We start from the raw sequence: 16,702 nt of genomic DNA on the forward strand, positions 1-16,702 counted from the left end.
GGATCTTTCACCTCTCACGCTCCGGTTGGTTAGTCAAACATTCCCACTCACGTTCCAAATCGAGCCTGAATAGGTGACTGACCTAGCGTGATCGGCCAAGTAAGTTGAACAGTTCACCAGACTTCCGACAGCATTAGCTCCGCCCAAAACAACCGCATTCAGTTTTGAAGGACCTAAAGTTGTACAAAATATCGGATAGTGAATGGGCCGCTTCATATGGAGTATTATCAAGTTTACTACAGTAATATAGTCACTGTAAAGTCTACTTGCTTTCCACTCAGGCTAACAGGTGACTGAACATAGTTGAGCAATGTTGCCATTTTTCTGAGTCCAGGCATAGCCACCTATAAGGTGTGCGTTTCAACATTCCTTACAGGGAGGAATTTTTCCCTGGTATGTCTGTATACATCCGTCTGTTGCTGTGTGAGTTTGCCTTGAAATGCACGGTAGTCGTCAGGGATGCGCTAACAGGATGCGCAATAGATAAGCTCAGGTGACATCGCTTTATTCCAAACCACCAGCCGTAAATAAAGAGTTCAATGTGCCATCATCTTGAATAGTTTATTAGTTAATTAAGTTGAGTGCTATAAACCGATCATTAGTGATGAAAATAACGAATACTTATTGTGTACGGTACAGTCTACATAGGCTAGAGTGTGATAAGGTGGTGGATGGGCTGAGAGTAAAGTCACTTGAGACAGCAGGCAGACCGGGGCCGGCCGGCATCTGCGTGTCTTTTATAGTTAAATTCGTCAACTATCAGCGCATTCCTTATATTTAAAATCAATGCTCCCCATTCAACTGATGCTGACAGTTTGAACTGAATCTTACTATAGTATTGGTATCTTGATTACGGCAATGTCAATCTGGGGCCTGTTTCACAAACGTACAAGTAGGTTACAAGTGATTTGTAGCCAACAATTTTTGTCGAAATTACTTGTTCGTAACTATGAAATTTCTACCGAAGTGGAAAGCTATGTAAAGGATTCACAAGTGATCATTAAAATTATTTTAAATATTTCTAATAATGAAAAATGCCCTATATTCCTTCATAATTCATTATTTTGGAAATATATGCATCAGGAAATTGAATTTGACAAAAATTTCCAAAATAGTTATTAATGTGTTACCTCATAGGTTATGTGTACTATAGTATATTTATAATTGTATAATTATACAAAGTATATATAGTATAATTATACAAAGTATATATAGTACATATACTATATATATACTGTGTTGGTTACAAATTCAGCAATAAATGAAGTAGACTGTACGAAAATCATTATATTGCTTTCAAATATTTACAAAGTAATTATTGAAAAGTACTTGTAAACTTGTAGATCATAAATTTTTGTGAAACGTGAGTAGGTACTTGTAAACTTGTAACTACAAGTACTTGTTCGTAACCATGGTTGGTAACAATACTTGTATCTTTGTGAAATAGTCCCCTGGAATCTATCAGGACCTCCTATATACTACCGGTAATCAGTAAAAAGCTGTTAGAGAGCGTCTCAGTTTGTCAAAATCTCAGTTCGTCTGGTTCCCGTTTAAAATATCAATGCCGGCCACCACATACGGCGGCCATTTTTTTTTTGTAGGCGTAGGTCCGGTATATAGGAAGTCCTGAATCTATGCAAGTATGACTTACACCCATTTGCACAAAAGTCTGTTAACTTTTAATCCCAATTAAATGGCACGAGAACCAATCAGAAAAGTATTTTTCTTGGAAAAACGTTCTCTGATAGGTCCTCATAAAAATTTAATTATGATTAAGATTTAACAGGCTTGTGTGCAACCGGGCTTTATTGAAGCAAAGTTGACAGCTGACTTGAAAAATCTGTTTAGCAGACACGTCTGAATTCTTGTTTAGAAATATTGTGTTATTTGTGTTTAATTCCATAAAGATTTGTATTAATTCAATTAACCTACTTGAGCTAAAGTTTACAAAAAATTTTACTATTCATTCAAAAAATTGCCTACAGGAGGTAGTCTCGGCTGCAAAAAACTATAAGTTGATTTGGATGTTGAGCCAATGTTAATCGGTACTTGGAATGATCAACGAATGTGTTTGAGATAAACAGTTCTATTATGTTCAGTAATACTTATCAGCAAGGACTACTCACTGCTTTTTTTGCTGGTGGCAGTAAGCCCTTGGCCATTTGGAAAACCAATGTCAGTATAATTATTGTACCCACATTACAATTTTTCATCAACTTGTATCGCGCTTTTGAATTGACCTTCTTTATTATATAACTTGTCTATTATGCTCCATTCGTATAATATAAGTTTAAAATGTATGAATTCAGGGCTATTTTATTGTATTAATAAAATTATAGTAGGCTACCCTTTGAAATTAATTAATATTTATTCTTATTCTATTAATTTCAAAGGGTACTATATTTTTTTATAAATATTGGTTTAATAAATTAAATTATAATAATAGTTGGCCTCCACATCACCCCTTACAGCCAACCCGTTCCACCACATGGCGCCAAGTGACTGGTGAGTATATCCTTAGGCGATTCGCGTGCAATAGAACGGTACAAGTAGCCTTTACTTATTACAACTGTCATAAAAATGTGTTGGAACTCATAACTTTTAGATAGGTTCCTTCAAGGATCTTATTCTCCTCTGATTTGACAGTGTATTACCAACTGCAACGCATCTTTCTAACGGAGCAGTGCAGCTTTTAAAAACGGCATGAGAATAGTGATAACTGTCTCAAGTTTCGCGCCGGTACAACGAAACCAACTCCTCGGGTGTCAACTTCCATACGTCCATGTTGACAGTCTTGCAAACAAATTGCATCAAACTTCATTCTTCGCCATTCCAAAGATTCATTGCAAAACTGTTTATAAGGGAGCATGAGACTTTTCAACACCAGACGTACAAACCTTCTTTGCACAGATTCTATTTTCTTCATTGCAAAACTGTTTATAAGGGAGCATGAGACTTTTCAACACCAGACGTACAAACCTTCTTTGCACAGATTCTATTTTCTTTGTTGTGCATATTCTGTCTCAATTTCAAACAATAGAGCCGTACTCCAAGTGACATCGAACGATGGAACATTAGAGTGTCTTCAATGTTTGGGGATTTATAAAGTTTCTGCCAATCCATCTTATTACACCAAGCTGCCTTTTCGCTTTAGCTACTATACTATATCATCAATATGAGTGGTGAAAAGTAGCTTACTATCAAATGTGACACCAAGATCCTTCACACAGGCCACACGTTGAATTTGATTGTCAGCAATGTTATACTGTCGATGTTAAACACCATAGTTCTAGAAATAGAAAGAAAAATAAAAATATCAGTACCCTTTTTGAATATTTAATCACAACATGTTTCGGACATTGATGCCATTTTCAAGTGATATAAAGTAAATAAATAAATACTGCTGGAAGATTCTTATTTTAATACACTATCATATGAACAAAATAAGAATCTTCCAGCAGTATTTATTTACTTTATATCACTTGAAAATGGCATTAATGTCCGAAACATGTTGTGATTAAATATTCAAAAAGGGTACTGAGATTTTTATTTTTCTTTCTATTTCTATAAAAAGTACCCCTATACAGAAAAGAGACCATAGTTCTAGTATAAAATTCTAATGGGACAAAGCTTAATGGTATTAGAGCAAGCAGCTTCAATAATGTCTTAAAACACGTTTGTAGTGTCTCTTGAAATATATATGTCCCGGCCTCAGGACATCAAAGAATATGATCTTGAAATGGTGCTGTAATTCAAACCTGATACTTATATTATAAAATAATTCATCAATTTATATTATTCCCTATTTGTTGCAAATATAGTTACATGATAGTTATATTATAAAATAATTCATCAATTTATATTATTCCCTATTTGTTGCAAATATTCATTAAGCTGTGAATTTAATTTAATTAATTATTACATTTCACTATCACAACGGCTCTTAGAAAATGTAAAGAATGAATTGGGTATTTTGAGTACGTTAGTTAGATTACCTCTTCGACTAATTGATTAAGGAAGCATGAAAGCTTTAAAAATGTTTTACAATCCAATTTTCTTCCTAATTTGAGCTCATTTATTTAAACACAGTAATCTCAAATCAATTACACAAATATAATACAATATTGCAACAGTAAAAAGTTAAAATTATTTATCAAGTTTTAACACTAATGACAATTTGCAGACTATAATAATTGAGAAAAATATGAAATATTCACTCACTGACTGAAGCATGCTTTCGAATAGCGTGGGATTTATTGTCAACAGTTGATTAATGAAACAAACCTACCCTCTAGACAATTATTGTGTTCTGCAGAATTGATAGTAGTTTTTGTTGAAAGGTGCGGGAGGGGCACGTGAAACGGGTGAGTGACGAGGACGCAAACGGCAGTCTGGCGCTGGAGATAGTGGCTTCGAATGTGGCCACCACCTTCATCACGTCCCCGCCAGACCTCAGCCCCACCGCCTCGCTCGGCATACGTCTGCCATGGATCTACATCATCTTCAAAAATCTCAATCGCTATTTCTCCTTTGAAATACAAGTGAGTATGTAATTGCATTTTTACAGTAACCTCCCCCGTCAAGGTCATGGTCAATCGACTCGAATGAACTATTATTCCTCTAATAATATTAATGCTGACAGTTTGAATTGATTCTCATTTTTCATTAAACGTAGTTTTTAAGGCTCAACTCACACTTACGCGACTCAGGTCGAGAAGAGACTCAAACTCTAGTCGAGAGCATGTGGTGACACTCAGACCAGTCGGTTCTAGTCTCCGCGACGTCACCATTTGAAAACACATGCTCTTGACTAGAGTCGAGTCTCTTCTCGACCTGAGTCGCGTAATTGTGAGTTGAGCCTAAGTGTGATTGGATAAATTTCATGGAAATATATTCTATCAAACATTGATTTAAGGTAACGTAGTGTTGCATAAATGATAAATTATCAATCACATTTTTCAGGTTTTGGATGAAACCAACACACGAAGGAGGTTCCGAATGAGTAACTACCAGTCTACGACACGGATACGGCCATTCACTTGCACCATGCCTTTGGCGCTCAATAAAAACTGGAATCAAGTGAGTGCTGCTTTCTTAATATATATACTGTGCTGAAGCTGTGCTATGCTTCCTATACTATAATGTGCTTTAAAAATATGTGCTAATTTTATCATTTCATCTATACTAGTTTATGAATTTAAATTTAAAAGGGAAATTTAGTTGGGAGATAATATTATGAATAATATTGTTAAAATAATGAAAAAAACTGAATGTCTCCTCTCATAGACCAAGTTGATTTTTGTAGCCTGATAGAATGCATCAGTTTCATTTTTCTTATTCTGATATTTATTTTCAAATGAAAAGCTTTGAAATAAACAAATATGGATAAGCTTATATACTAGGATAGATTTGGAAGAATGACAAACTAGATCATGTAATTGATCGTCAAATCATTATTTATTGTAATGCTTTCATAGAAGACTACTTGCAGGTGCAATTCAATCTGGAAGATTTTGTGCGCAAAGCGTATAACACGGGGTATGTTGAGACACAGCGCCTGCAAGTGCATGCCAACTGCCGATTGCGGCGAATATTCTTCTCGAGTCGAGTGTACACGGCATCCGAGCTGCCCATCGAGTACAAGCTCATCATACCCAAGTCAAAGTTACAGAAGTCTGAACAGAAACGAACCGAAGAGAAAAACGCGTAAATTTGATTGCATTTGCAGCATTGAAACCATCTTTTTACAAAAAATTTCAAAGTTTGTTATATAGCTTTTTCTTCTATTAACTTATGATTTGATCAGTTTCTATGAAATACAATTTCTATCATGAAATGTGGACCATAATTTATTTTCATTACATACTGAGATGGACATAATGGAATAAAACCGGCCAGTCAAAAATATAAAATATTCAAAAATATTTTCATTTACCATTAAACTAGTAGTTCTGTGTACAGTACAGTAGACCTCGAGAAGTTATAAACCTCTAATACTGTCCATCAGAGTAAATTCTGTCCTGTCGTATCGGCAAGATATCGGTTTATAAACGACTAATGGCTTTTTGGGTTGTTGTATCGACAATAATTCTGATAATAACCAGCTATGCTACTATCATCAAAAGCTTACCGAGTTGAAAGCAGAGAAAAGTTGGGAGAAAATAGTATGTTACTTCGAGTTACAGTATGCAATTAATAGTCCACACGACAGCTGTTTTTTACTAAGTTACATTGAGATATTGAATTTCATGCGTTATTGCATGCAATTAATAATCCACCTTACAGCTGATTTATGATGAATAATTCTATAGTCTGATTTTTACTCTAATATTGGCGTATGAAGGAGGCTCCTTTTCCTTTCATATTATCCTTAAAATGCAAAATTTCCAAAAACCTTGTATATACGTCGACGCGCAATTTAAAAAGGAACATACCTGTTGTATTTCATGAAAATCTTATTGCGGAACATATAAACATAAAGAGAAATGCAAAACCTCTGCTTGTATCTTAGACCTCACTTCGCTCGGTCAATTATATTATTTATTATAATTCTTCAATGTTGTTTTCCATTACGAACTGCTTATTATTAATCACTTTTTGCTATTAGAAAAAAATATTGTAAAATATCTGACTGCTAGTCGTTTTTTCTAATAGCAAAAAGTGATTTATTATAATTCATATATGATTTTATTGATTGAATAAAACTAGCCAAATTTACTTGACATTAAAATCTGTATAATCCGATACGAATAAATCTGAATGGGAATGTAGTACCTACCACACAGCAACACAGCAAAATACCTTGAAATGACTCTTGACGCCAAGTTGAAATGGAAAGAGCCAAGATGAAATAGCACAGACTCAATCTCTTATCAACACAACTAAAAATCAATAGGACCAAATATGTTCAATTTCAACAGAACTATGATGATGAAACAAAGGAGAGAAGAAAAAATCAAAATGATAGTTCGGTGTCCGTTTGTTGCGATTTGAGGTTGTCCAGTTTCGTAGCGTTGGAGGGGGAGAAAGTTGGATCGGAACATTCAAAACCAATTAGTCACGAGATAGTGGCATTATTTTAACTATGAATATGACAACCTATTCACTCTTCAACAAAAAGCTACTAAAAATTCTTATAGGTCAGACCTTCAATCCAAATAAATATAACTTAAAACGATGATAAGGAGAAGAAGGAACAAATAGAAGAGGTGAGAAAGGAAACAGGAGAAAACGAAGAAGGAGTAGAAGAATATGGAAAAGTGGTTAATTACAATAGTATTGAATAAACCCCTCGAATAAGAAAAAACATTCAGAGAATTTTCATTTGAAAATTGATTTGTCCAATCACTGTTATCGACGGCGAGAGCGATTGGTTTTCGAAATTCGATAGTATTTATTTTGAAGCTCCTGTTCTAGAGTGGACGATCGTATGATTCTGGTGATTTGACTAACGAGCTTCCCCAATTATAGGTGTCACACTTCGCTGGCCGAGCAGTAGCCTCAAGTTAATGGCTTTCAACTATTCTAATAATTAAATGAAGGCTTAGCCTTGATCGATAAGGTAGTTGGTCAAATCTTCTCTCTCAGTTTTGTTAGTTATTAGAACATAGTATTGTGAGAAGATATTCGGCTCAAATTTGAAATTATTCGTATATTTTTCTTTTGGTGATATCACGGTTGAAAGCCTGCAGAGGATTATTCTCAATGAACAATGTGGAAATGGTGAGTAGTCTCTATATAATTACAATGCAATAGGTACTTTTTCTCCAGTGAATTAGGTGGATCAAATTGATTACGTTTCCAACTATTATTGTTCTTTCAGAAATAATTGAGAATCGCTTACAAGAATCATTCGACCACCTAGTATATGAAAAGTAGCCTACCGGATTCTATTTTGATTGACAATAATTTTGTAAGATCTGATCAGCTCTCATTTTGATTGGTAATATTTTTGAATTGAAACGATTACATAAACAGAGACAAAAGTTTAATGTAGGGTAATTTTCACTCAAGCCACAATCTTATTGTTTATTCAAAACCAGTGAAATAATTAATGAGTCGTGTCAATTTTCAATCTCATAATTTCAATGGGGTAGGATATTCTATTGTTTTATCTATTGACACACTAGAAACTTATGAAGGAAATTTTTTGAACGAGGAAATAATCTAGAAGAGATATGAAGATTAAGATGAGATATCTCTCACAGCAGTTGGGCAGTTATTGTAAGCATAATAATAGTAATAGTAAAAACAACTTGTTAACTTTGAAAAAAAAATTCATTGGAGTATTACCGTATGATTAGCTCTTGTCGCGGCTTTATACAAACTGATCATATTCACAGTGCTCAATTATTGTACGTTATTATTATTATTCCGGACAATCATGAGTGAAAGTGAATATTAATTTAATACTCCTTATATTATGATAATCAATTAAGTTAGTATTTGGACAAAGACGATCAAAAACTTCATTAGAGTGTAATTAACGATTTATTAGTGTTATTGGAGTGTATAAATTTCTCATTAGTTGATCTCACCCATTGCATGGATGAGTTGTATGAATTTATTAGGGTTTTATTTTAAGTGGTCAGGCTTATTCTATAGCTAGTTAAAAATTAATGTTGTTTGTACTAAATCATAAATGGCTGTTGTCTCTCCAAAATGAGTTCTAATATAAGTTTCAATTTATTTATTTCAATTGTAGTGTATCATCTACAATTCATAGGACGGTGTCAGAATATATATTATGCTTAAATTACAACGTCCATCAAAGCATAATAGTTTGCTTGTCAAGAAATTAAATGTTCAAAGTTTCATTAGTTACTACTAAATCGACAATAACTGACTCCGCGCGCCAATATTTCATTTTGATCATAGCATATCAGTTCTTCACGTAGTGTAGGCCTACTTTCGTACCGTAGGTCTAGGCTTGTGAAAAAGTGAAATTAATTGTTGGTAATTTGTCTGTCGTGAGATTCACTTTAAACTTATAAGAATTTTTACGAACAACATCAGCTTTTTCCATTCAAGCAATTCTAACAGTTTGAAGCGAGTCTTACTATAGTTACTCAATAGGCTACTACTAATTTTCGGTAGCGAGTTGTAGTAAAAATGAACCATATAACTATAGCCTCTAGACATAGCTTCTATGATAGGAAATGTTTCAAGTTCATGACTAAACTAAACGAGCAAGGCCTATAAGCTATGATTAAAATTGGTCATTTTCTATTATCGCCAGGAAAAACTATTGTTCTATCTCAAAACTCCTATTCTACACAACTGACCTTTGAATACTTATTGGAAAATTACTACTCGAATATTAACTGCAAACCTCCGTTCCAATCACAATAATTTCAAGAGAGTATTTCCTATTTATCGAGTATGCTACTTGAGATTGAAAGTTATTCTATTTAAATTTGTTTACCAAATGAATATATTTTCCGTAGTTTAGGTTTTAGGTCTACCAAAAAGTTTCTCATGATTATATTAAAAATCTAATCTCTATCAGAATAGATGACCCAAGCTACATCTGTAGAATCTAGTCGTATAGAATGGAATAACAATTTTATGAAATAACTGGTCATTTCACAAAGTGTGGATAGAAGCAATCAAAAACGAATACGATTAGACTACTCGAGATTTGAAATCTCTTTACTTGTTGAGTGAGGAAACCTTTAGCCTACAGTGTCGAGTGCAAAAACATTTTCACTCGAAAAACCGTAACTCTTTCAAGATAGGCACTTGAAATAATTTACTTCGGCAATAATGAAGCTATATTTTTATTACTATCACCTCTCTATAAATCTTTCACGTTTATCACCGAGTCAGTTAATTACTGACTTATTTGAATTCCAAGATCTTGAGAATTTAGTCACTTATGGAATAATCCTTAATTTTTATAGTGAAGATCTTTTACAAAATGTTTTCTACAGACACATATAGGCTATATTAATTTTATCTACTGGCATTATATTGAATGCAGGCTCACGTTGGTGACCACTTCCATTCTACTTGGAAATTTGACAGTACCTTAAATTCGGTATAAACATTCCATTGCATTTCTTCAACATCTTATCGGCTTATCAGGAAAATTCAAGTAGAATGTTGAAAATATCTCTGAACGAGCATTACAAGTAAGTTCTACTTGTTAGTTCTACAAGTTAGTACTGCATGTATTGACATCTGAGTGCATGGAAATGTTTAGTTTTCAATGTGTTCTAAGATAATTGAATGAATCAGGGGTGAATAAACAATCATAATCATCCAGAACTTTTAGTAACAGAAACGTTTCCAAATGAGTAAAAAATATTAGGCTTCTGTGATTCCCCATTGCATATTTTTTATTTGAAATACATATAATTCAATAATGAGCTACCTATATATTATAGAGGAAATTATTTCAATTAATAGAAAACTGATTTGGAAAGAAGGAAGATAATATCTGCAATAAATACTTCATAAGCAAAAGCTGTATTATACAAAACTTATGAAATTTTAATCCATAACTATTCATAACACGACATAATAGTAGAAAGCCTTATATTGGAAAAACATAAGCATACAATGCTATCAACAACTTAAATTGAACACTGTAGCTAATTAAATCAGTTAACATAATAAATAAACAATCGTTGATGTATTTTCCACTATTATTACTATTAATGATACTTGCACTTGAATACACTTCCACCACCTACACTCCATAAACTTAATATTTCTAAACAAATTTAAATCGATTAAATCTCAAGTTCAACTCTTCAACAATTGATAAACAATAACGCTCAAAACTAATAACACGGATAAAGTATATGCACAGATAATAGAACACAAATGAGTCTATTGATCCAACTGCGTCTTATATTATTCATTTGATGGTATTTTTAATGTAGATGCGTTCTATTATCCATGGTTTACAAGTAATATATTTTACTAATTAATAAATTATTCAGAGAAAACGTGAATTTTTTCTTTGAGTAGGCCCACTACATACTTATTTTAGGAACACATCACTTGTTTAATAGTAATTTATTCTAGTTAGACCCATTGTAGATGAACAGGTTGTGATTGGTTGAAGAGTCGATCAAGCATGACGCGACGCCTGATGTGACTGGCGTCGTGACGTCGTGGAATGATGATGCCATTGGTGAATACCCTCTCGAGACGGACGCCGGCGAAGGCAGTCGGCTGCTGCAAGGCCAGCTGTGCCACCGCCTCTTTGTACACAGTCTCGTATTCGGCCATCACTTTCTTGGCGCGCAGCTGACACACACGGTCACTAGACAACACCAAAGAGATAATAAATAGCATAAAAAGATATCCCATGGTATAGGGCGTTTATGATCCAAATTTTACTTTGAGATAGTTCAAATTGAGAGGGAAATGTTTTGTCAATGCGTGAAATGCGTGTAATCAATAGCCTATATACTACCAATCTGCCAAACTATAGAAAGCATCGAAATCTTGTACTTGATGGCCACAGTCACAGAGATTCCAATGAGGGGGAACCGTTTGCCGTGCTACCAATTTATCCTAAATAGGTTGAATAGCATTTTTCACCTATTAACCTAAAGAAAGTTATTGGCTCCAAAATGGTGAATTCTTGATAAATTATGAATGGATCTATTGCTAATGAATAGGAAATCCAGTTTTCAGAGCAAACCAACTTATAATCTTCAGAAGAATTTTGGCAATATACAACACAAATCCACAAAACAATACCTTACAACACTTAAACATATAGCATCATTACAAGCTAAAATACTTATCCATTTATATAGTTGAAAACAATGGCTATAGGCTTGTAGACACACAAATCAAATTATACAAAATTAGAACACCATAAAACTGTTCAAATCTCAAATTAAAACATTATAAATTTCAATTAAACAGAAAAATATTCAGAGAGCACAAAACACTTTCCATAGCCAGCCACCATTTTTTAGAGAAGGGATACAAAGATAGCATTTTAGATGAAGCCAAAAACAGTGACGACATTATGAACACGTCATCGATATTAAATTCCAAAAAATTATAAATTACAAGTTTATAATTTACATTTTACATTTGTTCTCAATAAAACTTTATTTCGAAACTGTTATTTTAAATTTATTTATCCTCTATGCTATTTATAATGATCTGTTAATTCTGTTAACTCTGTTTCGGTGATACTATGGAATGTGCAACACAATTATTTATGATAAATTCTCAGTTAAAAGTTGTCCGCATATCGATTACTCTGATATTTATTATCAAGTTTTATAGATCTCGAATTGAAGATTCGATTTTAATCAAGAAAAAATGTAATATTACACGTTATCAAACTTTATTATCAGATTCTCCAACTGGCCTCCAATATATGATGAATAATCTGGAACGATATTGCAAAATGTGGAACTTGAAAGTCATCTGAATAAATCAAAAATAATGGTTTTTAGAAACGGAGGAAAATTGAGCAGGTACGAAAAATGGTTCTACAAGGGAGAAAGAATCGAATGCGTGAAGGAATATGAATATTTGGGGGTAGTTCTGACACCCACCCTTAGTTATGAAAAGCATCTGAGTGATAAACTGTCTAAAGCAAAACTAGGTTTGAATCTGGCATGGGGAGGAATGCTGAATGGTAATGGGGTCGACTTTTATTCTAAATGTAAATTGTTTAAGGCATGCGCTAGGGCAGTCTTATGTTATGGTCCTCAAATATGAGGTTGTAAACAGTACAAAAATATTGAAAAACTGCAGCGCTGCTTCTACAAAAAAGTGTTTGCTCTACCCATAAATACGCCCAATTATATGCTCTTCATCGAAACAGAACTAACTCCTCTCTTTGAATACTGCCTCAGGTTGCATTTTATGCATTTTATTTTATTACATTTCACAAATCATGAAAATGGAAGATGAAAGACTACCAAAAATTTTAGCTCAGCAAGTAATAAGACATAAATTCTTTTGGTTCAAGGAGTGGAAAGTCGTTTGTGAAAAAGTGAACTTGAATATGAGTCTTTAATTGAGAATGTCTTTTCACCTGGAGAGAGTCTTTCAAAAACATATTGTCTGTTCTGCAAATGTTTCACAGAAATAAATTTATAGGTGAAGCACGAGCGGGACAGTTTCATACATTGTACAAGACTCTCGACTTTGAGCTGAATGACAAAAAATACATTGGAAAGGACAGGGAAATGTGGGTTATGAGGTGGATTTTTAAGGCAAGGGGTGAGCTAATTCATTTGAATTATAAACCTTGGGTTGCTAATGGGAACTATATTTGCTCGATGTGCAATCTGAAGGAGGTTGATAATGTATTCCATTTCATTGCTCGATGCCCTTGTTTGAAGGAATGGAGGAAGAAATGGTTTGGTGTTGTTGAACAATCAAAGGAAGAATTTACTATGTACGGTACATGAACGGCAAAGATTGGAAGAAACAAGCCTCTTACTGTAGAGAAGCCTGGAATTACAGACATGTTCTTACCCAAGAATTTACGTAATTGGTAGAGCTGTCATTGGCTACTTTGTCGAGGCACTCACTACATTATTATTTTCGGCTTTCGTTAACATTCTGTTTATTTTAGTTCAAGTCTTAAATGTCTTTTGTTTTATTTTTGAGTTTGTTTCAATTTGAAAATTCAATCTTTCTCATTGTATATTTACTTACGTTACTGCCTAGATCATTACACTATACATTATATTGCTCACTGTGTTACTACTTGGTTCATCATTATTTTGTATAATTGTTTGTTTTTTACTATACACTAAACAATCGTATTCATGTATTTTCTACAATCGCATGTTTTTTCCGACTTTCCGGCTGGCGATCGTGTGATCAAGCCGTAAATGTATGTTTAATTATTTTGTATTTATAGTGTAATGGAGAATAAAAGCATTTTTCTATTCTATTCTATTTGAATTTCTGCGTGTCTTGTTAAAGAACGAGTAGATAAAATTAGTAATGAATGTGAGGGAGGGAGAAGTTTGATGATATGAATATCAAACAAAACCTATTGAAGTATTTTAAAAAAATAAGTAACAAAACCAGTTGAAAATTGATAGGAATACTGAAGAAAGTATTGGTAATCTGCTTGTTCCGAGTTTGAATACTAATAAAACGTTTTTCTACAAAATAGAAGTATGATTTTGAATATTTTATTTGGAGAGTTACTCAGGCTTTACTTGAAAATTTCAATGAATTTCGTTGTGTCATGATCAAGACCGAATAGAGAGATAAAGTTAGGAATGAATGAGATTAGAGGGGGTCGGCGGAGGAAAGAAAATAGAAAGAGCCAGTAGGAAACAAAAGAGGTAAGCGATTGATTCTCGTGTCAGAACGGTAGAGAAGACTTTTCAAAGAGAGAAAGATGATCGCGTGAGAGAAATTCTCTTTGTTGTCTGCTCGAGGCTCGAACACATAAAAATCAAGATCAAACACTGCTGTTATATGCTGTTTATGAAAGTAGCTATTCTACGGCAGTCATCCAAATATAAAATTATAGAATAATGGGAAGGAGAAGTCCAGAATTTTTTGAAAACAGTGCATTGAGGAGCTGTGAGTGACCTTGCAGTACGGTACCTATTATAAGTTGCTCGTAACTTGACATAAGTATGATTCGTATGTTTACATGATAAGGGACTGTGTGTAGGCTGTACTCTACTTGAAAAGACAAGAGGCACTTCAGACAAGAGTACAATCAGTGGCTCACATCATTGCTATGCATTCCGACAATGCGCTTGTACGGTACCGGCAACGAGTTCCGTGAGACGTAGTGTCGTGTAGTGGGTGAGACTTCACCACATTGTACTCAACAGGCAAGTCAGTATAAACTATTCATTCAATATAGACCTATGATTGATTGATATCAGAATAATATGTAAGGAAGCGTCACTCTTGATTGAACGTGTGTCGATTTCCAAATGTCAGTTTCTACACCGTAGTCAGATAATGTCAATAATTAGTTAGTAGCATTTGAGCGCATGTGTTTGATATTTTTCCTTTCTCTTCTTCATGATTATATTAATTCTTTGTGGATGTTTCAATTTGTTGTATACGGTCGTAGACCAACCTCTCTATACTATTATGAATACTCTCAGATACCGTAATAATTAAATATAAGCAGAGTTCACAAATATTTTCGCTTAAGGATATCGAAGTAATATAATTGATAATTATTGTTCCAAAAATAATAGAAGTTAATCAGGAAAACCAATCTTGAATAGTAGTTGATTATTTTTATACTAATTTAATACCTGTGATAATAATAATACACCTGGTACAATAATAATAATAATTCACTTTTATATCCTGAAAATTATGTAATTGAAATTTATTATTGCTTAAAATAATTTGAAAGTGTCAGAAGGTTTCGTTTATTGCTCATTTTTTCAATTTTTTATTGCTCAAAATAATTTCAAATGTGTCAAAAGTTGAAAATTTTACTTTCACTATCATCATAATTCTGGGTTGATTAACTGGGTTGATCAAGGTACCTATGGAAGAAAATTTACGAGGAGAGAACTTGATTATTATTATGAATGAAGCAACCCTAACTCTTGACATTGTAATGGAAGAATTGAGCACATTATTAGAATGGTGTAAAGTTTCCCTGTATATATGTTTAATATTGAGATTGCAGAAGTTTTGGGGAATTTTATCTTCATTGGATCACAATGTATTGTTATGCTAATCTCGTAAAGGAGATTCTATCTTCTTTTTAAATGTCATAATATAAGACAAATCAAAATCTCTACTCACTACTTGACATTTTCGTTGGTCGAATCATCGCAAGAGGTTTTAATTGGTCGGCGGCTTTTGAATTTAGTAGTTAATTGGCGCCCTCTGTGAGCACTGCCTGACATCGCTGATCGCACAGCAGACAGCACAGCTCAACTGAAGCCGTCACTTTGAAAAGTGCGCTCACTAGGCCATCGCAGTTCGGTAGCTGAAATCTCATTGACAAGAGAACGTCAACCCGTTTCTAGGGAAACAATCCTTTTCAGAGTTCCTGTTTATTCGATAATGCCCCGGTTTTGTTCACCATTCTTCTTCATTTCCCAAGTACATTCTTTCCTCAAAACCTAGCAAAATATTCAACTCCCCCCCCCCTTTAACAATTCAGTGTAAGCCCAGTGCTTACACATTCTCCAATTCTGTCTGATATTGGAAGGAACCTCCAGCAAATACAAGCAATCCGTCTCTGGATGGATACCGTTGGCTTATATATATGTATCAATGTAATATTCTGAAGTTAGTCTTTTGACAACGTATGATATTAAAAAAGAAATGAAGTACCTCAATTTGAGGTAGACTTCTGCTTAGAAATGAATAAATTATAAGTCTCTCAAGCTATACAAAGGAATAGAAGTCATTCAACTGACCACTAACATATCTCCTTTAGACTCCCAAGTTCTAGGACTTTTATATTTTCTTCTGTAGACCATTGTTTTTCAAAAGTAGCTCCATATAAAAAATAAAGGCAGTCATTCTATTCTATCAAAGAATACAGAGAAAATTTACTAAAAAAAATATTTCCACCGTGTACTATGAAATATGTGAGTTACGCTATTGCTGAATGCTAATTTGTAAGTTCAGAAATGTTGAGGATAATAACTATTGGTTAGGATGGAAAAATAGATAAGATATCGCAATATTGAATTGATAATTTTATTAAAGGATTTTTATTTAATCATGAGCTTGAAATTGATATCCTGGTGGT

At 33.6% G+C, this 16,702-nt stretch overlaps 3 protein-coding genes across 5 annotated transcripts in view; 2 read left to right on the forward strand and 1 right to left on the reverse strand.

Moving 5' to 3' along the window:
* Positions 1 to 1,985: 1,985 nt before the first annotated feature.
* LOC111047030 (cilia- and flagella-associated protein 20) lies at positions 1,986 to 5,964 on the forward strand. Its single transcript, XM_022332697.2, has 4 exons — positions 1,986 to 2,175; positions 4,341 to 4,541; positions 4,963 to 5,079; positions 5,492 to 5,964. Exons 1-4 carry the CDS (start codon positions 2,092 to 2,094, stop codon positions 5,708 to 5,710), a joined length of 621 nt encoding a protein of 206 aa, XP_022188389.2. The 5' UTR covers positions 1,986 to 2,091; the 3' UTR covers positions 5,711 to 5,964.
* A 1,635-nt stretch (positions 5,965 to 7,599) lies between these two features.
* The window catches only part of LOC111047028 (zinc transporter 2), a 33,629-nt gene continuing 24,526 nt past the window's right edge, over positions 7,600 to 16,702 (forward strand). The window contains exon 1 of one of the 3 annotated variants that reach the window (XM_039422727.1): positions 7,600 to 7,722. The gene's annotated coding sequence lies outside the window, so the exon portion shown is untranslated. Of the gene's footprint in view, positions 7,723 to 14,424; positions 14,803 to 16,702 lie in introns of those variants that run through there. The other 2 variants (XM_039422679.1, XM_039422687.1) reach the window with 2 other exon arrangements.
* Positions 10,329 to 15,998, reverse strand: LOC111047029. The gene is made up of 2 exons (XM_022332696.2): positions 15,742 to 15,998; positions 10,329 to 11,275 (listed from the first exon to the last, which is right to left on the reverse strand). Exons 1-2 carry the CDS (start codon positions 15,843 to 15,845, stop codon positions 11,035 to 11,037), a joined length of 345 nt encoding a protein of 114 aa, XP_022188388.2. The 5' UTR covers positions 15,846 to 15,998; the 3' UTR covers positions 10,329 to 11,034.

The sequence above is a fragment of the Nilaparvata lugens genome, chromosome 1, assembly GCF_014356525.2.
Source record: "Nilaparvata lugens isolate BPH chromosome 1, ASM1435652v1, whole genome shotgun sequence".
In the NCBI taxonomy this organism is placed as follows: domain Eukaryota; kingdom Metazoa; phylum Arthropoda; class Insecta; order Hemiptera; family Delphacidae; genus Nilaparvata; species Nilaparvata lugens.